At 47.2% G+C, this 22,688-nt stretch overlaps 1 protein-coding gene and 1 non-coding gene across 3 annotated transcripts in view; both read left to right on the top strand.

The window, feature by feature from the left end:
- Positions 1 to 1,580: 1,580 nt before the first annotated feature.
- Positions 1,581 to 22,688, top strand: part of LOC102436898 (alkaline ceramidase 2) — a 22,578-nt gene continuing 1,470 nt past the window's right edge. The window contains exons 1-5 of one of the 2 annotated variants that reach the window (XM_006094798.3): positions 1,590 to 1,802; positions 10,573 to 10,687; positions 11,440 to 11,581; positions 17,975 to 18,112; positions 20,788 to 20,925. In XM_006094798.3, the coding sequence (XP_006094860.1) occupies positions 1,695 to 1,802; positions 10,573 to 10,687; positions 11,440 to 11,581; positions 17,975 to 18,112; positions 20,788 to 20,925 (641 nt within the window). In that variant the 5' untranslated portion in view covers positions 1,590 to 1,694. Of the gene's footprint in view, positions 1,803 to 10,572; positions 10,688 to 11,439; positions 11,582 to 17,974; positions 18,113 to 20,787; positions 20,926 to 22,688 lie in introns of both variants that reach the window. The other variant, XM_023758913.1, reaches the window with a different exon arrangement.
- Positions 22,073 to 22,234, top strand: LOC111827228. The gene has a single exon (XR_002830727.1). It is a non-coding gene; the product is annotated as a U1 spliceosomal RNA (small nuclear RNA).

Raw genomic sequence — 22,688 nt, 5'->3', positions numbered from 1 at the left:
GGACATCATTTGGGGAGCCACTGGCATATAAAATAATGGTGTATTTTACACCATTCGAGTTAATGAATATGGTATATGTCCACCTAAAATATTAGAAGGAGCAAAATCTTGGAGAACTATTGTCGGACAGCTGGTGCAGCACTCTGAGACACTGGGTATCCTGTAGGCCTGGGGACTTCTGACTTAGAAGGTACCAGTGTACCTAGTGGAACTGGCTGTGGAGGAGGAGGACTGGATAGAAGTTGGGGCAAAGATGAAAGAAGTGAGTTTGGTACCCAGGGGAGAGAGCTGGATTTCCTGGAGACGAGGAGGGGAGTTCCTGCCAGTGATGGAGATTTGGGGAGACATGCAAATGGCTGCAGAAGATGGACACTGGGTACACAGGGCATTGGAGCACCAGCCAGGTTCCCCCTGTACAGGCAGCTGCGGGTATTCAGGGCCCCATCCATGCAGCTTGAGCAAGGAGATCCTGGGGAAAGCCACCAAGGATTGCTGACCAGGCCCTCTTCTGCCACCTCCCTGACCGGAAATCCTAAAACTGCCCAAGGAAGGTGGACCAGGAGGGTGTGTTGTGTGTGTGTGTGTGTGTGTGTGTGTGTGTGTGTGAGAGAGAGAGAGAGAGAGAGAGAGAGAGAGAGAGAGAGAGAGAGAGAGAGAGAGAGGCTTTCTCCAGGAATTGCTGAGACCAGATTAGCTTTGACTTAGAAACTACAGAATAGTTACAGCTGCAGACCTGAGATCATCCTGACTGATTTCTAGCTCTGCCACTTTCTAACTGGAAAGGCATGGCCATAGGATCCCCGCTGGGAGCACCAAGTGAGCGATACCTGGAAGCTCTTCAAACACATGGCGAGTGTCATCGTGTCTTGTACCTTGGTTGTCCTGGAGATGTCATACCTGCCCCACACATCCTTGGAGGGTTGGGATGGCTGAAGTTGGACCCCAGGTCTAGTGGGAGACTAGATTACAGCCTAACCCCGAGTCCAGGGGGCCGAGGGCAGGAACATATTCAAAACTGCATTGGTGCTCCATCGGGAGTGGGCGGCAGAGGCCGCGTGGGAGCGTCCTGCAGCCTGCCCTCCAGCCCCCCCAGCCCTCAGGTCCCCCAGTCCCAGCCCCCCGGCCCAGGCCAGTCCTTACCTGCTTCGGAAGGACCCAGGGCCTTTCTCAGGTGTGAGCGCGGGTGCCCACGCGCGGAGCAGGGAAATCGGTACAAACTCCCCAAGGCTCCGTAGGGGTTGGGGTACCCCACTCCTGAGTTCCCCTCATTTTTACCTTTCGCCAGGGGGGGCCTGGCGCTCTTTGCACTCTTGGGGCTGGGGGAGGGGTGGCGTCTGAGCCGGGAGGTGGGCGTGGGCCGAGGCCTTTGACACCTGCGGGGAGTGAGAACGCTGGAAGCTTCGGAGGCCGGGCTCCGCCGCCCACACCCCTCCCACGCCAGCACCCCCCCGGAGTGGGCGTGGCCGGTCGCTGCCCGCGGGCGCCCGCAGGGGGCGGGGCCGGGGCGGGGCCAGCGAGCGAGGTAAGTCCCACAGGCGGAGCGGAGCGCGGGGAGGAGGCCGGCCCGGGGGCGCCACATCCGGCCGCCGCCGTTGTGCATAAAACCGCCGCTGCCGCCGCCGCTGTCGGCGTGAGCTGCCGCTCTGGCTTCCTCTCGGCCTCGGGAGCGGCTGCTCCAATGCTCCGGGGCGGCCATGAGCGCCCCGCACTGGTGGGATCAGCTGCGGGCTGGCAGCTCGGAGGTGGACTGGTGCGAGGACAACTACACCATCGTGCCTGCCATCGCCGAGTTCTACAACACGGTGCGGGGCGCCGGGGGCTCGCGGGCGGGAGGGGCTGTCCCCGGCGCCGCGGCGCCTGGAACCTGGACGGGGCTCCGCGTGGACCCGGGGCATTATCTCTCCAGGGCCGGAGTCCACCTGCGCCCCTCCCGGCCCGCGCCTTCCAGCTCCCCATCTGTCCCTCTCTCCTGCCCCGGCCGCGCCGGCTGGACTCCGCTTCCTCCTCTTGTCGTTTCTGCTGACTGTTGTGTGGTGCGGTCCCCATCCGTCCCGGAGCCAGTGCTCCGTGTCTCTGAGTTGGGCCAGTTGCGGGCGGGGACCTGCGGGGGCAGCTCCCGCGCGCCCTGGGATCCCCGCGGCGTGACGCACTTGGGTCGCATTGTGCGGTTTTGCGCCGAACACCTGCTCGGGAGGCCCAGGAACAGGGCGGCGCGCCGGCAGGTCTCCGGAGCGGGGCCCACGCCAGTCGTGCTCACTGGCCCCAACCCGCGTATCCATCAATAGTAGGTCGAGTTACTTTGGGCCAGAATCAAGTTCATTACCACCAGTTCTTATTTCCTCGCCTTAACTTAGTACCCCGTCTAATGCCAGCTCCAGTTCAACTCCCCCAGGCCTGTGCGCTCTCCAGTTATGAAGTCCGGGGCGGGAAAGGGAAACTTGGGAGCGACTGGGTACATGATTTCTAGGGACGGAAACTTCCCCACTGCAGAAGCCTGTGTGCGTTTAGTCTTTGTGGGAGGGAAAGCTTTGCAACTGGGAGGGGAAGACCTCTTTTCGCTGTGCCCATGGCTCAGGATTCTGGCACCAATTGTAAGCCTTGGCGTGGTCATTTCAGTGGATTGTCTTTTCACTGCTCCAACGGGGAAAACAGGAACTCCTGGTTTAAGGTTCATTGAGAAGTTGAGGCTGTTCTTTAGAATGTTCACCTTCGATTTGCTGGCGAGAACATTGGCATCAGCCAGTGCTTACTGCCTGGAGGGATCTCTGCTGAGCTGGTCCCTGCCCTCCTAGTCACTGATGAGCACACGGAGCTCTTGAGAAGGGAGCTGTCATGCTCTCATTTCTGGTGAGTCGGGGCCACAGTTCAGAAGACTGCACCGTCGGTCCTCTTATTGCTGGAACCCACGGCTGCTGCTGCCCTCTCTCCAAACACTCCTGCTTCTTTTTTTTTTTTTTTTTAATATATTTTATTGATTTTTTACAGAGAAGAAGGGAGAGAGATAGAGAGTTAGAAACATTGATGAGAGAGAAACATCGATCAGCTGCCTCCTGCACAACCCCCACTGGGGATGTGCCTGCAACCAAGGTACATGTCCTTGACCGGAATCGAACCTGGGACCTTTCAGTCCGCAGGCCGACGCTCTATCCACTGAGCCAAACCGGTTCCGGCAACACTCCTGCTTCTTGTCTGTGCCCAGGTTAGTTCCTCAAGAACACCTAGTCTTCTGCTCTTCGTAGATACAGTTAGTGGAGGAGGCCGCACCTCACCTGTTGTACAACCTTTTTCAGCGCCTACTATCAGTGTTGGGGGACGCCCATACCTCTGTGGAGCAGGGCTGGGTGCTTTCAACAGCGGCGACTCGGTTCTCCAGTTGAAAGCGGAGAATACTACTAGGGATTTCACCAGAGTTAAAGAAGAAATGACAGCCTGGGGACAGGTTCTCATACTCTCTGCAAAGTCATTATCGGTAGACTCTGAGGCCAGCAGAAAGTCAGGCCTGGTTATTTGGCCAAAAAGTGTATAGCTGCACTGAGCCTGCCTTGAAAAGCCCCAGAGTGCTGGAGAAAGGGGAGAGTTTGTTTGGTGTTCACTTTTAATCTGGTTTCTTTGGAGCAGTTACGTGGTGAGTGCCAAAATCTTTTTTAGAAATCAACTGCTGATCTTTAGCTGCAGCGTCTGTAGCTGATTAGCCCAGCTGGTCTGCCTGACAAACCTTATTCTTTGAAATACTTATAAACCACAAAATTTGCTTCAGCAGTGCGCAGAACGAAAGGGAAACTTGGGAGCGATTGTCTCAGAGAAGTGGTTGGTCACCAAGCTTGGTTGGTCCAAAGAGTTTAGCAAAAACCATAGCTTCTCTGTCCCCGGGCCCTGGTTATCGGCGGTGCTTATACGTCACTGGACAAACCTCTTACTCCTGTGCTGAGGAAGGCAGTGAGCCTTTACTTGGAGATTAACATCTGATTAAATCCTCATAGGAAGGCAGCAGGTCTAGGTATTAGTTATACAAGAAAATAATAATTATGGCTAATCTGGAGAAGAAGTTGAAGGAATTGAAGATGTAAAGTCAGAACCTGGGAGAGGAATCCAGAAGCTTCTTAGTAAGTCTTTGGGGTAGCACATCACGACTACAACTTAAGTTACTGCTGGTTTTCATTCATTGTTCGCTGTGTGCTGAAGCTCTGCTGGGCCACCCTAGGAAGTGGGTGCTATTTTCTATGCCCATTTTATAAAGGAGGAAACTGGGCCTACATAGAGTATGCAACTTGCTGAGGTCAAGAAAATGGCAGAGCCCGGCTGGTGTGGCTGAGTGGTTGAGTGTTGACCTATGAACCAGGAGGTCATGGTTCGATTCCTGGTCAAGGCACATGCCTGGGTTGTGGGCTCGATTCCCAGTGGGGGGCATGCAGGAGACAGCTGATCAGTGATTCTCTCTCATCATTGATGTTTCTCTCTCCTTTCCTCTCTGAAATCAATAAAAATATACTTTTAAAAAATGGCAGAACTAGCCCTAACTGGTTTGGCTCAGTGGATAGAGCGTCGGCCTGCGGACTGAAGGGTCCCAGGTTCGATTCCGGTCAAGGGTATGTACCTTGGTTGTGGGCACATCCCCAGTAGGAGGTGTGCAGGAGGCAGCTGATCAATGTTTCTTCCTCATGGATGTTTCTAACTCTATTCCTCTCCTTCCTCTCTGTAAAAAAAATCAATAAAATATATTTTTGAAAAAATGGCAGAACTAGAGTTAGAATTAGGTCCATCTGACTCTGCTAAGGTACAACTTGTGAAGATACAAGTGCCATTGTAGCACCTTAGATTTATTTATGTGGCATAATACATCTATTTATTATTCAGTTGTTCTTTAACTTAAACTCCTGCTTTGGGACCATTTGATCTGTAGGCCAGTCATGATTCTTGATATGAAAAGAAAAGTTTGTTTCAAGTAGTTTATTGTTTTGGTTGTTGTTTATTATAACAGTAATACATGATTATGGTAAAAAATTCAGAGTATTCATCTTATAAAGTGAAAAATACCTTTTCTTCTGTATATTTGTTGTTGTTAATCCTCACCGGAGGATATTTTTTCCATTGATTTTTAGAGAGAGTAGAAGGGAGAGAGGAAGGGTCAGAGAGAAAGACATTGATTGGTTGCTTCCCACACATGACCTGACCAGGGCCAGGGATTGAACCTGCAACCCAAGTACTTACCCTTGACCAGGAATCAAAACTGTGACCCTTTGGTGCGTGGGCTGACCTCTAACCACTGAGGAACACTGGCCAGAGCCCTTCTGTATCTTTTTAGACTTTTTCTAGGCATAGAAAAAGCACTTGTATTATTTGTGTGAGTATATAAAATATGTATGTATATTGCATACATAACCCAATCTAAGTTTTTTTCAACTCAATTGAAGTACTACTACACAAACCTTCTGTACCTTGTTTTTTTCACTTCATATGTCTTGGAGATATTATATTAGTTTGAGGTGTACACACCCCAGTGATTAGACATTTATAACTTACTAAGTGATCATCCTGATAAATCTCATCTGACACCATACATTAGAATATTACTAGAACATTATTGAATATTAGATATTGCCTATGCTGTATTTTACATCCCCATGACTATTCTGTAACAACCCATTTGAACTTCTTCATCTCTTCACCTTTTTTCACCCACCTCTCCAACCCCCCAACCCCCCTCCCATCTTGCCCCAAATCTTATCATCCTTTGCTTCAGCCAAACCCAGATATCTTTAAGAACACAGCCTCTTGCTTGAGCACATTTTGTACTATTTCTTCTATATACAAGTTTTATTAAATTCAGTTTCTTTTTAAAAATATATATTTTTATTGATTTCAGAAAGGGAGGGAAACAGAGAGAGAGAGAAACATCAATGATGAGAGAGAATCATTAATTAGCTGCCTCCTGCACATCCTCCACTGGGGATCAAGCCTGCAACCCCAGCATGTGCCCTGACTGGGAATTGAACTGTGACCTCCTGGTTCATCAACCTTTGAGTTGCACCAGCCAGGTGAATTCAGTGTTTGTTTGTTTGTTTGTTTGTTTTAAATGTTTTAAGTTTTAAGGCCCCAGTCACACTGAAGAGGAAGACTCCAGACCTAGCTGCTTTGGAGAAGTGCGGAGGGTGTCTTTTAACCACTGGACTTAGCCTTTGGGGACTCTGTTGCTGGGCAGTGACTCAGGGGGACAGAAGGAAATCAACTGGTGCTGAAGAAAGTCTTGAAGCAAAACATATGCATAAAATCAACCCATGATCTGTTACCTCCCCCAGTCAGATAAGGAAAGTAGAGTCCTCTTTATATGCCAAAAGCCCACATCCCATTATCTGTAGGGCATAATTATCCATCCATCCATCCATCCATCCATCCATCCATTTACTAGGCAACTACTGTGTGCCTTCACAGATACCAGACCCACAGTCATCTGGGTGGTGAAGGCCATAATAAAAGTGTGTGTAAGTCCCCCAGGTGTTAGAGCTCTGCATGGGGTTGGTGTACTGTGGAGGGGGGATTTTGCAAGAAGACTTCTGTGTAGAGTGACCAACTTGTCCTGGTTTGCCAAGGACAAAATTGGACTGTCTTGGTTTTAAAAGTGAAAGTTCCATGTCCTGAAGACCCTCCTTAGTCCCAGGCAAACCAGGACAGTTGGTCATCTCAGAGGCTGGAGGGGAGCAATGGGATGGATGGTTAGGAATGTGCATACAATGAAGACACACAGAGAATTTTCTTAGTCAGGGTATTGACCCTTGTCTGCTTATGAACTTGTTGAGAAAAACTCAGAGCTTCTTGCTTTGTCAGTATTTACCCTCTGCTGGGAAGTGCCCATTCACATGCATCAGGATGAGTTTGCAGTGTGTTCATGACATTACTATGGTGCAAATATGTGGGAATTCATAGAATGAGGAAGTTTCTAAGGAAATAATACATTTCAAGATTTTTGCTTTCCTTTCAATTAAAATAATCTGTTCTGCAGGCATTAAATAATCCAGTTCTCCAAAGGATAATCCAACAATAGGCTTTAAGAAATACCTCTTGTCTGAACTATTCTTCAACTTTAGTGACCCCATATGATTTTGAGAGGAAGTTTCATTTCTCAGTAGATATGGAGCCACTGAACCTCTCTTTTAACCACAACTCATTTGCTTTCCGTATTTCTTTGGGAGTTCCTTCCTCTTTTTGTCTTGGGGAGCGTCTCCCTCTAATTTGATCTTTTCCTTTTAATAGACTGACTTGTTTAAAAGGCCTGGTGGAGGCCAGCAGATGTTGATAGATGGTCTGTGCAGAAGTTAATAATGTGATTTCATATTATTTGGGTGTATCTGTTAAAATGGTGCTTCTAAACTGAGCTCTCTAATACGTGCAATGAAAAAAAAGTGTTTGGAAGTATCATAATGTTACTGCAGGTATAATAAACGACTCATGCTTTCGTGAGTAATGTGTAAATACATTTAAAAGTGATTCGTGTGGACCTTGCTAGTGGTAATATAAATTGACAGAGCCATTTGGGGGCAGCTTGGCAGCAGTTAGCTGCACTTGGCTGATGCAAGGGAGACTGAGAGAGAGGACTTGAGGCAATAAAGATATATTGGGGATAAAAAACAAATGTGTTATATTTTCCAACATTGTAGGTGGGGCTGTAAATTGCTGTCCTTCCACTGGGGAATGGCTAAAAAAACCCCACAGAAAACCAAAAAAACTCCTGCCAACTGCAGCACTTACCGCAAGTGAGGAGATAAATCTGTACGAACTAAGATGAAAAAGATTTATAAAGCATGTTGTGAAATGAGAAGAGAAAGTTGCAGCCCTGGCTGGTGTGGCTCAGTTGGTTGAGCTGTTGTTCCAGGCACCAAAAGGTCGCCAGTTTGATTCCTGGTCAGGACACATGCCTGGGTTAGGGGCTTGGTCCCCAGTAGGAGGCATGCAGGAGGCAGCCACTCTCTCTCTCCCTGTCTGCTTCTTGGTAAATGAGTATTGGCCGCATTTCTAGGACTGGAGACTGTATACCTGGAACACCTGACACAGTTTATCCATACTCTCCGCCAGGGGCACCAGTAGCTCATAGGGCTCCGACGTGGGATAGAGAAGATCCCCATCAGAGTAGACCACCTAGAAAAAGGTACCCCGTTCTCCAGAACGATGCAGCCCACTGGGGATTTCAGCCTGGGATTTTCCCAAAGGCAGCAGTCCTGCTCCCATCCCGTCCCCGACAAAGGATCTTACCTGTCTTTCCTTGTATCATTTCTCTCCCACCTTGTCTTTCTCCTCTTGCTGAAAATGGCGTCACTCCTAATCTCTCTTGTTCCCAAATGGTGATGGAGGCCTATGTTGGCCACTGGTGTTGCCAATCCTTATCGGTACTATGCCTCAGTTCTGGGGTTTGCTGAAGCATTTTGTATGGTTGTGCACCAGTGTGATTTTGTAAGTCTGGAAAAAGCCTTCTACCTTTCCCGGCCCCTTCAGTTCAGTTCAGGCACTCACTCATAGTTCGTTTGAGGCCCCCTCTGTATCGTGTTTTAAAAGCCCCCATGTCCTTGGCGTTTCAGACTTCATCTGCCCCGTTCCATCTCTGAAAGTACTCTCCTTAAATCTTTTTGTGTGTACCCCTCCCACCCCGTGCCCATTGGGGTTGCTCTTTTAGACTTAGCTGTTGCCTTCAACCTTCTTCACTCTTCTTCTGTATACATAGTCCTATATGAGGAGCCCCTCACTCCACACTTAGAGATGAAATTTAAAAAGCCGAATATTCCTACCACTTCGTACCTTCTAGGATGGCCTTCATAAGGCAAAGCAACCCCCAGAAAATAAGTGTTGGCAAGGATATGGAAAAATTAGAACCCTTGTGCATTGCTTGTAGGAATGTTAGATGGTTCAGCCACTGTTGAAAAGAGTTTGGTGGTTTCTTAGTAACTTACATGTAAAATTACCTTATTGTCACTGGAAAGGGGCCGGGCTGAGATGGGTCTGCCTCAGCACAGTTACTCTGTCCAGTATGGCGGTCCCTGGCCACATGTGGCTACTGAGCACGTGAAGTATGGCTGGTCCTGAAGGAGATGTGTGGTCAGTGTGGAATTCACACTGGGCTTCAAAGCTTGGATCTGAACAAAGAGAATGGAAACTATCTTATTAATGATACTTAAGTAGTGATTACATGTTGAAATGATAATATTTTAATATTACATTAGATAGAATATATATATATTTTTAAAAAATATATTTTATTGATTTTTTTACGGAGAGGAAGGAAGAGGGATAGAGAGTTAGAAACATCGATGAGAGAGAAACATCGATCAGCTGCCTCCTGCACACCCCCCACTGGGGATGTGCCCACAACCAAGGTACATTCCCCTGACTGGAATTGAACCTGGGACCCTTCAGCCCGCAGGCTGACGCTCTATCCACTGAACCAAAACGGTTACGGCGATAGAATATATTTTTTAAAAAGCCAAATGCTGCCCGAACGGTATGGCTTAGTGGTTGAGCATAGACCCAGGAACCAAGAGGTCACTGGTTCAATTCCTGGTCAGGGCATATGCTAGGCTTGTGGGGTCGGTCCCCAGTAGGGGGTGTGCAGGAGGCAGCCGATCAATAATTCTCTCTCATTGTTGTTTCTTGCTCTCCCTCTCCCTTCCTCTCCGATATCAATAAAAAACATATATATATATAAAGCCAAGTGCCTTCTGGAGAGATAACAGAGAGGCTTAAATCCACACTGAAGTCTGAAAGATAAAATGGTATATCATTTTTCGCCCAGTCGGCATGGCTCAGTGGTTGAACCAGGAGGGCACAGTTCAGTTCCCGGTCAGGGCACATGCCTGGGTTTCATGCTCAATGCCTATAGTGGGTGTGCAGAAGGCAGCTGATCAATAATTCTCTCTCATCATTGATGTTTCTATCTCTTTCCCTCTCCCTTCCACTCTGAAATAAACAAAAATATATTTAAAAAATAAATAAAACGGTATCCTTTTAAAGCTGGGAAAGAACCTACAAATTTGATCTTCACCTGAAAGTAGGTTTTAGATAGAGTGAGAAAGCGACAAAGGGCGACAGGGGAATCTAGGAAGAATCTGCCTTCTGTGGGCCTGGGAGAAAAGGCTGGCCTTGCTGGCAGAAAGTTGCTGGGGCTCCAACTTGTCTAGTCCTTCTCACCTGTATTAAACTTTATTTTTACCATTATTTAGTACGGATCTTATCGTAAGAAGTGTATGTGCAAGTAAACTAGAAGGCTTCTTAGTTCGTCTGAGCGGGAAAAGAACAAGTCCCCAATTCTTAGAATCTAGCGGAGCCTGAACAGCTTTCAGATGGCAGTGTTGGTACTGCCGCTGCTCTGACCAAAGCGGCGGGAAGGAGCCCGCTACATGTGTATCCAAGAAGTTTTACGTTTTCCTGTTGTGGCTCTGCAGGAAGAAAAGTATAAGTGCTTAGACAAGATGCATGGCCACATTGATCTCAGTTTGCAAAGGACATACTTGGAACAAGCTGCTTTGTGTTTTGTTTTGTTTTTTGCCCTTTTACTTAATATTTATCTTTTCATTTTACGTTTCCCCCCAGATCAGCAACGTCTTGTTTTTCATTTTACCTCCCATCTGCATGTGCTTGTTCCGCCAGTACGCAACGTGCTTCAACAGTGGCATCTACTTAATATGGACTCTTTTAGTTGTAGTGGGTAAGTGGACCCGTTTGGGAGCATGGGCTGAACGGGAGGAAATGGAATTCCAACACTTCCTGTCTCCTGTGAACATTATGTTTTATAAACCAAAGTCACTCTGACGTCTTAGCGCACTTTTATGTTGCTTGCTGGAGGCCAAAAGCACTCTTTCAAATATGGGCTTGATAACAAGGTTGGCTGTAATTATCAATTGTATTTGAGAGTTCACTTATGTCACTGCCATTGGTGTTATGCCAATGCAGTTTCTGAGAACTTCTGAAGAAAGTCATGTGGAACAATGGAACTAACTCTGATGAGACTGGTTTCTAATGGACTAAAGGTAAAACAAAACAAAACAAAACAAAACAAATTCTAGTTGTTTGATCCTTCATTGTTTTGGGAAATACTTGGGTAATTTCCATTTCCTTCCACAGGCAGATTGGGAACTCTTAGCAGGGAGAGAATGTTGACTTCTTTTTACTGCCGGTTCCCATGAAGGCTAGTGGATGGAGAGAGACCGTGCTCACCTGTGGGATCATTAAAGTTCTGGAGTGCTGATATTTAGGCCCTCCTTGAAATCCTCTTTCTAGACTTGAAGTCTGCAGGCCTGGGTGGTGTGAGTTTCTTCCTTCGGTTTCTTTTTTCAGAGAGAGCGAGCGATCTGGTGATTGCGACCGTGGTTGGTGAAAGGGCTCTCCTTAAGCAGTGTATTGAATGTGTGAGTCTTTTCTTCTTCGGTGACACTTTTTATTGGTTGTAATTGATTCTAGGAATTGGATCCGTCTACTTCCATGCAACTCTGAGTTTCCTGGGTCAGATGCTTGATGAACTTGCAATCCTTTGGGTTCTGATGTGTGCTCTGGCCATGTGGTTCCCTAGAAGGTATCTGCCAAAGATCTTTCGGAACGACAGGTAAGCTTGTGCTAGGCACCTGCTCAGTGCAATACCCAATATAATGTAATATATCAAGAAAAACAGCACACGATGAGGCCCAGCCTAGTGATGAGCTCATCATACACCTGTTTAATACCTCCTGATTGTTTAAAGTCTGACAGTATAAATGAACTGACAGATAATAGAGAGGATTCTATATGCCTGGAGAAGAATTTATATAACATTAGGGACAGAACGTCAAATGTCTCCCTTATTTGATGTGAGAAAAAGTGGAAAGATTATCAGTGGGGGGGAAATTCCTGAATGGCAGTTCAAAGACCTTTGATTTCCTGTTAGAATATTTCCTTTAGTCCAACCTACTCCACCATTTTATAAATTTACAGTAGAATCCACTAAGGAATTGGTTCTTGGAGCCATAGCTACTGTAGTTGTTCACACACACACACACACACACACACACCCCTCCAAACTGGAAACCCAGAATTTCAGGAAAGGATGCATTTTAATATCCATTGTGCTATGCTTATATGCTTGAGTATTCATCCAGTAAATACTTTTTGAACACTTACTATTTGCTATGCATTTTCCTAGGCTTCTAGGCACTGAGATGTAGCAGTAAATTAAACAACAGAACCTCTGCCCTGGACGAGCTTACACTGAGGTTGGGGAGATTGTGAATCAACAAACAAATACGTAAATACTATTAGGGAGAGACAAATCTATGATGGAAATGAAGCTGGTTAAGGGGTTGTAGTAACTTCGAGTTTGGTCAGGGATGCCTTCCTGAGGAGCTGTATAAGGGTGTTAATATCTGAAGGAACAGAAGAGAGTCACCCTCATAAAGATAAATGTTCCCAGAACATATTACTCATGTTTGTCAAGGTATCTATGGATAAATAGTCTAAAGATAGGGATTCAGTTAAGCAAGCTGGTACAGGGACAGGAGCTATGCAGCTATTAACTGTTGTGTAGGGACTGAGGTGGAGGCGTGTCCATGAAATATGATGGCTGCAAAAACACATTGTAGAACTGTGTGTGCAATATTCTAATTTTAGAATGAATGAAATAGCCTCTTGTTGAGTATATGTCTTTGTACGCACACAAAAATGCCTGGGAGGATGAGGACAGCCACCACCACTCTTAGGAATTGGGGTGGAGAGAGAGCTTTCATTTTTACCTTTTTTAAAAAATATTTTTTTTTTATTGATTTCAGAGAGGAAGGGAGAGGGAGAGAGAGATAGAAACATCAGTGAGAAAGAATCACCGATTGGCTGCCTCCTGCACGCCCCCCACTGGGGATCGAGCCCAAAACCCAGGCATATGCCCTTGACCGGAATCGAACCTAGGACCCTTCAGTCCACAGGCTGATGCTCTCTCCACTGAGCCAAACTGGCTAGGGCTCATTTTTACCTTTTAATCTGCACTGTTTTCCTTTTTACAAAGAGCACATGTTAATTTTTAATATGAAAATGTATTTTTAAATGAGGCAGGGAGAAAACACACTATAAATGGATTAGCTGTAGAATCTTCATCCTGGGTAGTAGGATTTGCATTAAATAGTGTTATCTCTGAGTATAATCAAGTAGAAAGAGGTATCCTTAAGGTTACTTATCAAAAAGTGAGAGAGAGAGAGGGAGTGCGAGAAGGAGAGAGGGAGCGGGAGGGGGAGGGAGAGGGAGAGGAAGAGAGAGAGAGAAAGAGAGAACCAGCTGTTTACCAGTGGAAGTGAAAAGGGGGTGTTCCCCATCTTAGATGAAATAATGAAATCCAGTTTCCATGTGGCTGAGCCTGCTCCTCAGTGGAGGAAATGCACATTAAACCACGCAGGTTGGTTTAGCTGCCTCTGGTTTCTAGTCTTGTCCTGTTTCCTTGTTCAGCTTCAGGACAATGACCGAGGGTGATCAGAAAGCCTCCTGAGCGGGGTCGGGGGAGGGGAGGGAGGGAGGCGATGGCACCAGGCAGGGTCATGAGGTGAGTTTGCAGGCGGACTTTCTGACTCTGCCTGATACACACACCATTTCCTCTCGGCTTTTCCTGTTGTCTCCGAAGGTGCCCACCAGCCCCTCCGTCCTTTCCCGAGCCTGAGCCTGGCGTGTGTCAGGTTGAGAGCTACGGTACTATTTTGCTCTTGGATCTCATCCTGGGATTGGAGCGAGAAGTGGAAGACATGGGAACAGGGTCCTGTTTTTCTGTGGCACTCTGGAGGCCTGGGTTGAAATTCCAAGTGACATGTTTTAATGTACTCATAAGAGAGAACCTTTTTCTTTTCTCGTTTCTTGAAGGTGTGAGATAATATTGTTATGAGCAGGAGACGAGAAAATGGGGCAATGGCTGTAGTAATGCACGGTTACCACCTTTAATAATGGAAACATAGCCTGAGGCAGGGAAGTCCATGACCCTTGGGACTTGTCTGTCACCAGCGCCATTTCTCGGTGGAAGCTGGGACCCCTTTCAGTTTGAGCAGAGTCCTTTGGCGGCACTGACCACCATGTATGTATATATCCCTGGCCTTGGAGAATACCTGGGTTTGAATCCTAGCTTCCCAGTTTATAAACGGTATAACTTGTCTATACTCTAACTTTCTATTTCCTCATCTATAAAATTAGGTAGTTCTAGGGTTTTTGCGAGATGACTGCAGCACTCCGTATGGTACCAAGAACAGGGTGAGCGCTCAGTCAGAGTTAGCTCTCATGACTGCCCATGGCACGGAGAGAGTGGGCATTGAGGATTTTAATGAGCAAAGAAAGAAAAGGTGCGTGTTACAGGAAGTCGCTCACTCTAAATATAAGGATGTCAATTCCACTTGTCTGTCTTCAATTTCCAGGGATGGGGAGAGCGAGGAGAGCAAACCCCTCCATGGGCTTCGGGACCCCTGACAGGTGGCAGCTCTACAGGAAGTGGCAGGCCAGACCAAAGGCTTCAGGTCAATACCAAGATTTCTGAAGACTAGGGATTGCGTGGTTTAGCTGCCTGCATTTACCAGATAGTTAACATTGATCTCTCCTTTTTGTTTGTTTGTTTGTGATCTAGACTTTGCTGGACTGTTTTTAAAAACCTGTTCAGAGTAGTTCCTGTGTGAGATTCCTGGAGAGGAGACAGCATAGAGGCTAAGTGACTGGGTCAGACAGATAGGGATTTGAGTAATGATCTACCTTTTGTTTGTTTTGTTTTTAAAGCTCTGATACCTCATTTTGCTCATCTGTAAAGTGGAGATAATAGCTGTATCCACCTCATGGGGTTAGAAATGTATGATAAAATCTTACAAAGCATATTAAGGACTCACTCAGTGCTAGCGGTAATTATGAATGACTAATATAGATAAGGGTTTGAAGATAAGGATGACTAGAACAGCAGGCATTATGTAAGTAGGAATAATTGGTGGGTTTAAAAAAAGAAGGGCTTTCTTTCATCTTGCCTAGAATGTTTTTACGAATTGTCAGGACACACACTCCACTATAGACGGTTATTAATAATTTTTAGTGTTTTGAGAAAAAAACAAGAACAAAGAAGTATTATAGATTTAATTATATCCATTTCTAAAATAATTTATCCTGCTGTGATTTTTAAGAGTTTGCCTCTACAAAGTCTAGGGACAGACCTCACTTTAGAATGCAGTTCATTCTTTGACTCCTGAATAGCAGGGGTGCAGGCTGGGGCCTGCGTGTCCTGCTCTCACGCTGACTAGATGACTTGGGGTCACCATCTCTGACTCTGGGCCTTATCCGTTCCTCACTTATAAAATGACAGGCGTGGGCCTTCCAAGACCAAATGCTGTAGTCCTGTGACTCTCAGGGGCTTGTCCTAAATAGGTTGTTTGAACCCTATAGGGTAGTTTAAAGCAGTGGGTCTTAACCAGGGACATTTCTGCCTCCTAAGGGAAATCTGGGAAGTTTACAGTGGTCACAATGATGGGATGTTTTCTCATCCATAATTTGCATTTGACTTCAGAGGAGTAAAAGGGCCATTATAATTATTTGATTTTAAAAATGGGCAGCGGGTCTGACAGAGTGAAAACCACTGCTTTAAATGGTAGCTGATGATAATAGTAATAGCTTTGTTATAATCATATTATGATGAAGGTGCCGGGTGGCTAGATTTTGGTTTTGGGAGCACAAGAAGAAGGGGTGCTAAGAGTTCCCTGACCTGGTGTTCAGTTGGAACCCACAACGGGCTGGACAGTTGACAACAGGACCAGTGCCGGCAGGAGCCATCATTGCTCAGAAAAAGCCTGGGGGGCCCCTGGCTCCTGGAGATTGCTAGCTCTCTTGCACCCAGGGCCTCCGGTCACTCGGGGTCGCTGGGCTGCCATGTGACTTCTGTTGCCTTCTGCTGGTTGCAAAATCATGCTTTCACAGGACGTCCTAGTTGGCTAAGCGGCCTTCCCAAAGCACATTCCACACGCCCACCGGACTGACGTGGGAGGTGTCTGCCCCCGTTCAGAAAGCATGTTGTGTCAGGCTTGCTGCCTTTGAACTCTGGCAGAGCTATTAGAGTCTTTGGTGATTGCAACACCAGCTCAGTCAGATTTTCCCTGGGAGTGTGCTGTTATTAACAACAATAATATTTTAAAGAGCATTTATTCTCAAGCGATGGCAGTGATTGTGGATTTGATGAGCAGACACCATGTACCAGGCGCTGTACCAGTATGAAGTGCTGCAATGCTTGCAGGAACACCCTCAGGCGGGTGTCTTCACTCCAGAGCCTGGGGAGAGTCCCGTGATTTGCCAGAGATCCCACAGCCACCGACTGCGGAGGCAGAATGTGAGCACACACGGGTCGCACGGGCACACCCGTGCTGGGAATCCCTGTGGCTCTCTCGAACCTGAGTCTGAATCCTAAACCATTGGATATAGGGAGGTGATTCCATGTGGAAGTTTTAATTATGTGTTTCCCCAGCCTAAAAAGGCCCAAAGCCTCGGCATGTGTCACACCACCTCAGCCCAGGGAGAGTTGTTGTGGGTCTCGAAGGGTTATGCACACGTTGGGGCTGGGAGAGCAGGCAGCCTTTTACCCAGTAGCTGAAGGATGCCAGCCAAGGTCAGGAGAAAAACACGATTCTCCCGGGGATTTGCTGCCTGGATCCTTTCCCAGACATATTTTTTTTTTCCTCTGGTCGAAGTTCAGGGCTACCATTCCTGTTCATTCCGCTCAGAAAGTTGGCAGCTTGATCAATGATTTCCTGTGCCTTGAAGATAAATGGTTTTCCTCTAAGAGATAAATTTGTATTTTTAAGGTTTCAGTGAACTTTGATTTTTTTATGATGGAATTTCATTTAAATTAGTTTCCTAACCGTGACCTGTTCCAGGGCTCATGGCCAAAGTAAATGGTGCTCATAACAGAAACTTCAGGAATATCACGAGCTCTTAAATTTCAGTCATAGATGAGGCCTTAGAGACAATCCAGTTCGGACTTTTCATTTTCTAGATAAGGAAGTGGAGTCCCGAGGAGAGAGGAAGGAGCGTGGTCAGGATCACGTCGCCGATTCTGGCTCTTTCTGCTGAAAGCATCTCCACCCGAGTGAAAGGGGGCTGTCAGTTATTTTTCTAAGATTTGTGGTGTCAAAAACTTGTCAACACAAAATGCCAAAGCTTCCTAGACCGTGGATTGTCAGTAAATACAGACACTATTACAGTGTTTTAAAGACTTTTATTTTTGTGTGCTGGACACAGGAGGTTTTTTCCATGCACACACACACACATACACATACATATAATTGATATTTAGAGAGAGGAAGGGAGAGAGAAACATTGATTGGCTGCCCCCTGCACGCCCCCTCCTTGGGGATTGAGCCCGACACCTGGGCACGTGCCCAGACAAGGAAACCAACTGGCAAGTTTTCCGTGCATGAGACAACGCCTAACCGACTGAGCCACCTCACCAGAGTGATGTTTTTCTTTTAAACCAGGAAGCTTACAGAACGGAGGTTGATACACTGTGTTCTGTGGGCCAAATTGGTCCACTGCCTGTTGCAAATCAAGTTCTGTTGGTGCACAGCCCTGCCCGTTCCCTCCCTTACTGTCCACAGCGGCAGAGTGAAGTAATTGTGTGACCCACAAAACCTAAAATATTCACTGTCGGGCCCTTTCCAGAAACGTTTACCAAATCCTGCTGTAAAACATGTGAAAAGAAAAAGAAAACAAGTATCCATATCTCACCCTTAGGGGCTGAAGTTGATTCTAATTTTGCCGTTCTCATGGCTAAGTATTTAGAATATTTCTGATTATTCCCTAAGGATAGATTCCTAGAAGTGGCATTACTGAGCCAGTGAGTGTGAATGGTGTTTAGGCTCTGGGTACTTGGTGCACAATTTCTTACCAGCCTCCACTCCCACCAGCAGGGCCTATACCTTGTCCACATTTGACAAACAAGACCTCCTTAGCTAATGGGTTTGGTTTGCTTTCACCGATTCAGGGGCAGGTTCAAGGCGGTGGTCTGCGTCCTGTCTGCAGTTACTACGTGCCTAGCCTTTGTCAAGCCCGCCATCAACAACATCTCTCTGATGACGCTGGGGATTCCTTGCACTGCGCTGCTCATCGCAGAGCTGAAGAGGTGGGTGCCGTTCTCCCTGCCCTTCGCTGTCCCTGTGACAGGGACGCACCAGCTCCTGGTTCCTTTACTCCCCTGAGTGTGGGGGAGGAGTTGGACTTTTCGTGAAGAGTTAGTTCCTGACTGTTGTTTGAAAGCAGGTTTGATCTCATTTTCTGAAAGAGGGAGCAGCTGTTTTGTGGGTGCAGCTGTTTTGTGGGTGCAGTACATCCTAGGGGTCCAAAGCTAGATTAGCAGAAACATCTCAAGGACCTAGTGTGCCCCTAGACCAGGGGTGGGCAAACTTTTTGACTCGAGGGCCACAATGGGTTCTTAAACTGGACCGGAGGGCCGGAACAAAAGCATGGATGGAGTGTTTGTGTGAACTAATATAAATTCAAAGTAAACATCATTACATAAAAGGGTACGGTCTTTTTTTTAGTTTTATTCATTTCAAACGGGCCGGATCCGGCCCGCGGGCCGTAGTTTGCCCACGGCTGCCCTAGACCGAGGGGCCTAGAGTGAGTGAACTCTATAGAAAGGAGAATAGGTTTGTTCATATGACAAGAATAAGGAGAAGAGTCCTCTAGTGATAGTTGCAGTCACACACAGAAGGAAAAAGAAATGAATTTCTGTGTACAAGGCACAATGTGACTTCTGGTGTCATACTGTCGACGGCTACTTTCTCTGAGATCTGGTTTCTTATTTACAAGCTACCAGGAAAGCCTTTTGTCCTTGGGTAAGCATTTTCCTTTGGGAAGTTGTATACTCAGAGTTCAGGTTGATATGGAGAAACATTTTAGCTTCGCTCTTTTGTGTACACGACTGTCTTCTTCTAGCCCCAATGCTCTTAAAAAATGCTTCTGCTTTGCGTGCCCACTTGTAGAAATGCATGATTCTCTCATTGCTGTGGACGTGGGTGTCTTGGCGGAAGTCTTCTGTCTGTCCCCCTTGGTGAAAGTCGTCTGTGTAATGTGTCAGTCAGCTCTCTCTCAGTCTTTGTTTTGAGAGGAGACATGTACATTTCTATCCCCTGCCCCGCCTCTGGGGGTTGTGTTGATTGTCAGCAATCCCAGGCAGGGTCAGAGGTGGCTGAAGAGGTGGGTAAGCCTGCCAGCTGGCCGTGGAGGGACGCTGTCGGGCTTGTCTCATTGGCTTCTTTGAGGAGCCTTCAAGGACCAGGGAATTAAGATACCTATTTCAGACACTAACAGATATTTTTTTAAAATATATTTTTGTTGATTTCAGAGAGAAAAGGAGAGGGAGAGAAAGTGAAACATCAATGATGAGAGAGAATCATTGATTGGCTGCCTCCTGCACGCCCCCCACTGGGGATCGAGCCCGCAACCTGGGCATGTACCCTTGACCAGAATCAAACCCGGACCCCTCTGTCCACAGGCCGACGCTCTATCCACTGAGCCAAACCAGCTAGGGCCACTAACAGATCTTGAAACTCTTTGAAAAACACACACAGTTAAATAGCTGTTAAAGACATCCGAAATGGATTTGTAATAGTCACTTTTTCTCTTTCTCATTAGCCTCAATCCTAGAGCTTGTTTCTAGTCTTTTCATATTTTCATTGTCCTTTCTGAGCCTTCTCTCAGACCATGAGGAAATAACATTTATTATGACTTGGGGTCATGATCTGACATTTGCTGAAATTTGGGTGGTGTTCTCACATTACCGAGTGACTCAGCTACATCTAAAATATTGTAAAATAGACTCATTTTTTCTGATCATAAGAGAGTTGATTAAGGACAACTTTGAGAATACAACAGAGGGTCAAGAAGAGAAGCAACAGTAGACATCTGCTCAGATTTTTCTGTCCTAAACTTGGGTCCTGCTTTTGCACTTAACCTCACATTGGCATTTTGATTCCAGCCCTGAAAAGTGGGACTATACCCAGTGGAGGTCAGGTTTGGATAAGCCCCAAGTGCAAATAAGCCTAGTGTGCAGCGTCTGGCAGGGTCTGCCCCTTCGCCAACAGAGGAAGGGACAGTGCAGGCTGCCCTGGACCCTGACTCTGCAGGGCTTCCCTCCCAGCATTCCAGGTGCCAGCCCCGCCCGCCCCAGGGGACTCGCCCATGTGACATTCCACCTCTTTCTTGCCACTCAGCACACACACTGCATCTCCAGCTCTCTGTGCTGGGGTGTTCCGTAAGCCAAACTTTCTGGGGTCAATTAAATTGAGTGTATAGATCCTCCAGTACCAGACCAATTGCCTATATATTTGTTGATATTTGCTTCTGTCCATTTTCATTTTACCTTTTAAAATGGCAAGGCTAGAAGCCTGTTTATTTTGCCTTTTAGAGTGCAAAATAAATTGTCTATATATTTGACTTGAGCTTCTGAAATGGAATGACTTATTTTCCTGAGAGGGCTGGAGAAGACCAAGTTTTGGTTGGGGGAAAGGTTAGGAGTTCATTATGGACATGTTAAATGTGGATCTATCTGAGACCTCGGTGGACATGTCTAGAAGGTAGTTGGGTTTGGAGTCTGGAGTCAGGGAGGGGCCTGGGTGAGAGGTATGGCTCTAGGGCTCATCTGTGTACATACAGGATTCACATCCATGAGTGGCGGAGTGACGGTATGTGGGGTAGGAATTCCAGTGCCAAGGGGCTGGGGAGATGTGAGGAACCAGACCAGCGGCCAGGGAGGTGGGCGGAAACCAGGACTGATGGCATCTGGATCCCGTGCAGGTGTGACAACGTGCGTGTATTTAAGCTGGGCCTCTTCTCGGGCCTCTGGTGGACCCTGGCTCTCTTCTGCTGGATTAGTGACCGAGCCTTCTGTGAGCTGCTGTCGTCCTTCCACTTCCCCTACCTGCACTGCGTGTGGTAAGCCCTGCCAGTGGGGGGCTGCGGGACCGGGGGCTGCACTCTCCTTTGGCTCTGTTCTTCCTCCAGGTGCCCAGGTGTGCCCAGGGGACGGGGAGCCCGAGTGCCCCCTCTCCTCGGACACTGTCAGACTTTTCAGAAGCTACTGTCCAAAGCAGAATGGACTCCAGGGAGCTGGCTCAGCCAGAACGAAAAGACCTAATTGTTTATGCTTCAAGTCCGGGTCTCTGACCTCTAGCTCCATTATTAAAGCATAATGGAGCCTGAAAACCGAAGCCGTCACCTGAGCTCTGGCTAGATCTCTCGGGTGGGGGAGGTGGGGAAGGCTTGGGACAAACGTGGGGACCAGTCCAGGGACGTCCAACCAGGAACCAAAGGAGGTAAATATGACCTCTTTCAAGATATCGTACATTTTTGTCAACCCAAGTTCCCTTTTGGGTTTGAATGACCAGGTGAACACTTGGGCCTCAGGTCATCTAGGGACAGTCTCACCCATTCATGTTACAGGTGGAGACCGAGGCCCAGAGAAGTAAAGTGAATTGTTCACCACCAGCTGGTTATATAAAACCAGCCCAGGTGTCGATAAGGGGGATGGGAGCATCTATACCTGGGATGCTCAGGAGACACTGTTAGGTAAAACAATGAAGCAGGTTGCGACGTGTGCAGCATCCTTCTCTCAGAAGCTGCGGAGGAAGCCGAGTGGCTTCCTAGGAACCACCTCCGCTCCAGACCCAGTCATCTCCCCATCGCTGTCCTCCAGGACTTGGAATTGCGAGCAACAACGGGGACCAAGGGAAACATGAAGGGTGTCTCCTGCAAATTGAGAGCCTCCAGGAGGGAATTCCATTGGTAACGAGTTGGAAAAACTGTTAGATCTGAATCAGATGAAGCGTGACTTGTCAGGAAATGCCTAAAAACCTGGAAGAATTCACTTACATTTCCTTGAAGGAAAAAAAAAAAAAGGCTTAGGGACTTCAGAACTCTTTGCAAAAGGTGAAATAAAATAAAACAGCTCAAATTGGGATTCCAGCCTTAGGATCCATTGCCTGATGTTTCTTAGGTTCAACCTTGACTCACACTAGTGAGTTTATAAACACTTCATATATTTGCTGAGTTATAATTGACAGATAATAAAACACACAGATTAATACTTACCTGGCAGGGAGATACTGTGATCACGAAGGTGATTTTCCCAGGGCGAGGCTTATCCATCGCGCTCCTGTGTGCTGACCCCTGCGATTTCCTCAAATGTGGGAAACTCAGCTGCATGACTTGTGGTAGCGGGGGACTGCCTTCCTGCTCTCCCCTAAAAAATAAAACAAAACGCACAGATGTAAATGTATGGCTTGATGAGTTTTGATAAGTATATACCTTGTGTAAATATGACCTTATTCAAGATATAGTACATTTTTGTTGATCCAAGCAAGTTCCCTGGGCACACTAGCAATGTAAGTAAAATTCGAAGATTATACTGTAACTAGAGGCCTGGTGCACGAATTCATGCACAGGTGGAGTCCCTCCTGGCCCATCGGGCTGTCTCGCCACGTACCAATTGGGGCCGGCCCGGGGGAGGGACTGCGGGAGGTTGACCAATCAGGGGAAGGGACCACAGGAGGTTTGCCGGCTGGCCAAACTGGGCTCATCAGGGCCGGCCACCCGGGAGGAGGGACCTCGGGAGGTTGGCCAGCCGCAGGAGGTTGGCTGTGGGAGCGCACTGACCACCAGGGGGCAGCTCCTGCGTTGAGCATCTGCCCCCTAGTGGT

This window comes from Myotis lucifugus, unplaced genomic scaffold (assembly GCF_000147115.1).
Source record: "Myotis lucifugus unplaced genomic scaffold, Myoluc2.0 scaffold_144, whole genome shotgun sequence".
In the NCBI taxonomy this organism is placed as follows: Eukaryota; Metazoa; Chordata; class Mammalia; order Chiroptera; family Vespertilionidae; genus Myotis; species Myotis lucifugus.
The sequence above is the reverse complement of the archived record's forward strand: the minus strand, read 5'-3'. Positions and strand labels throughout refer to the sequence as shown.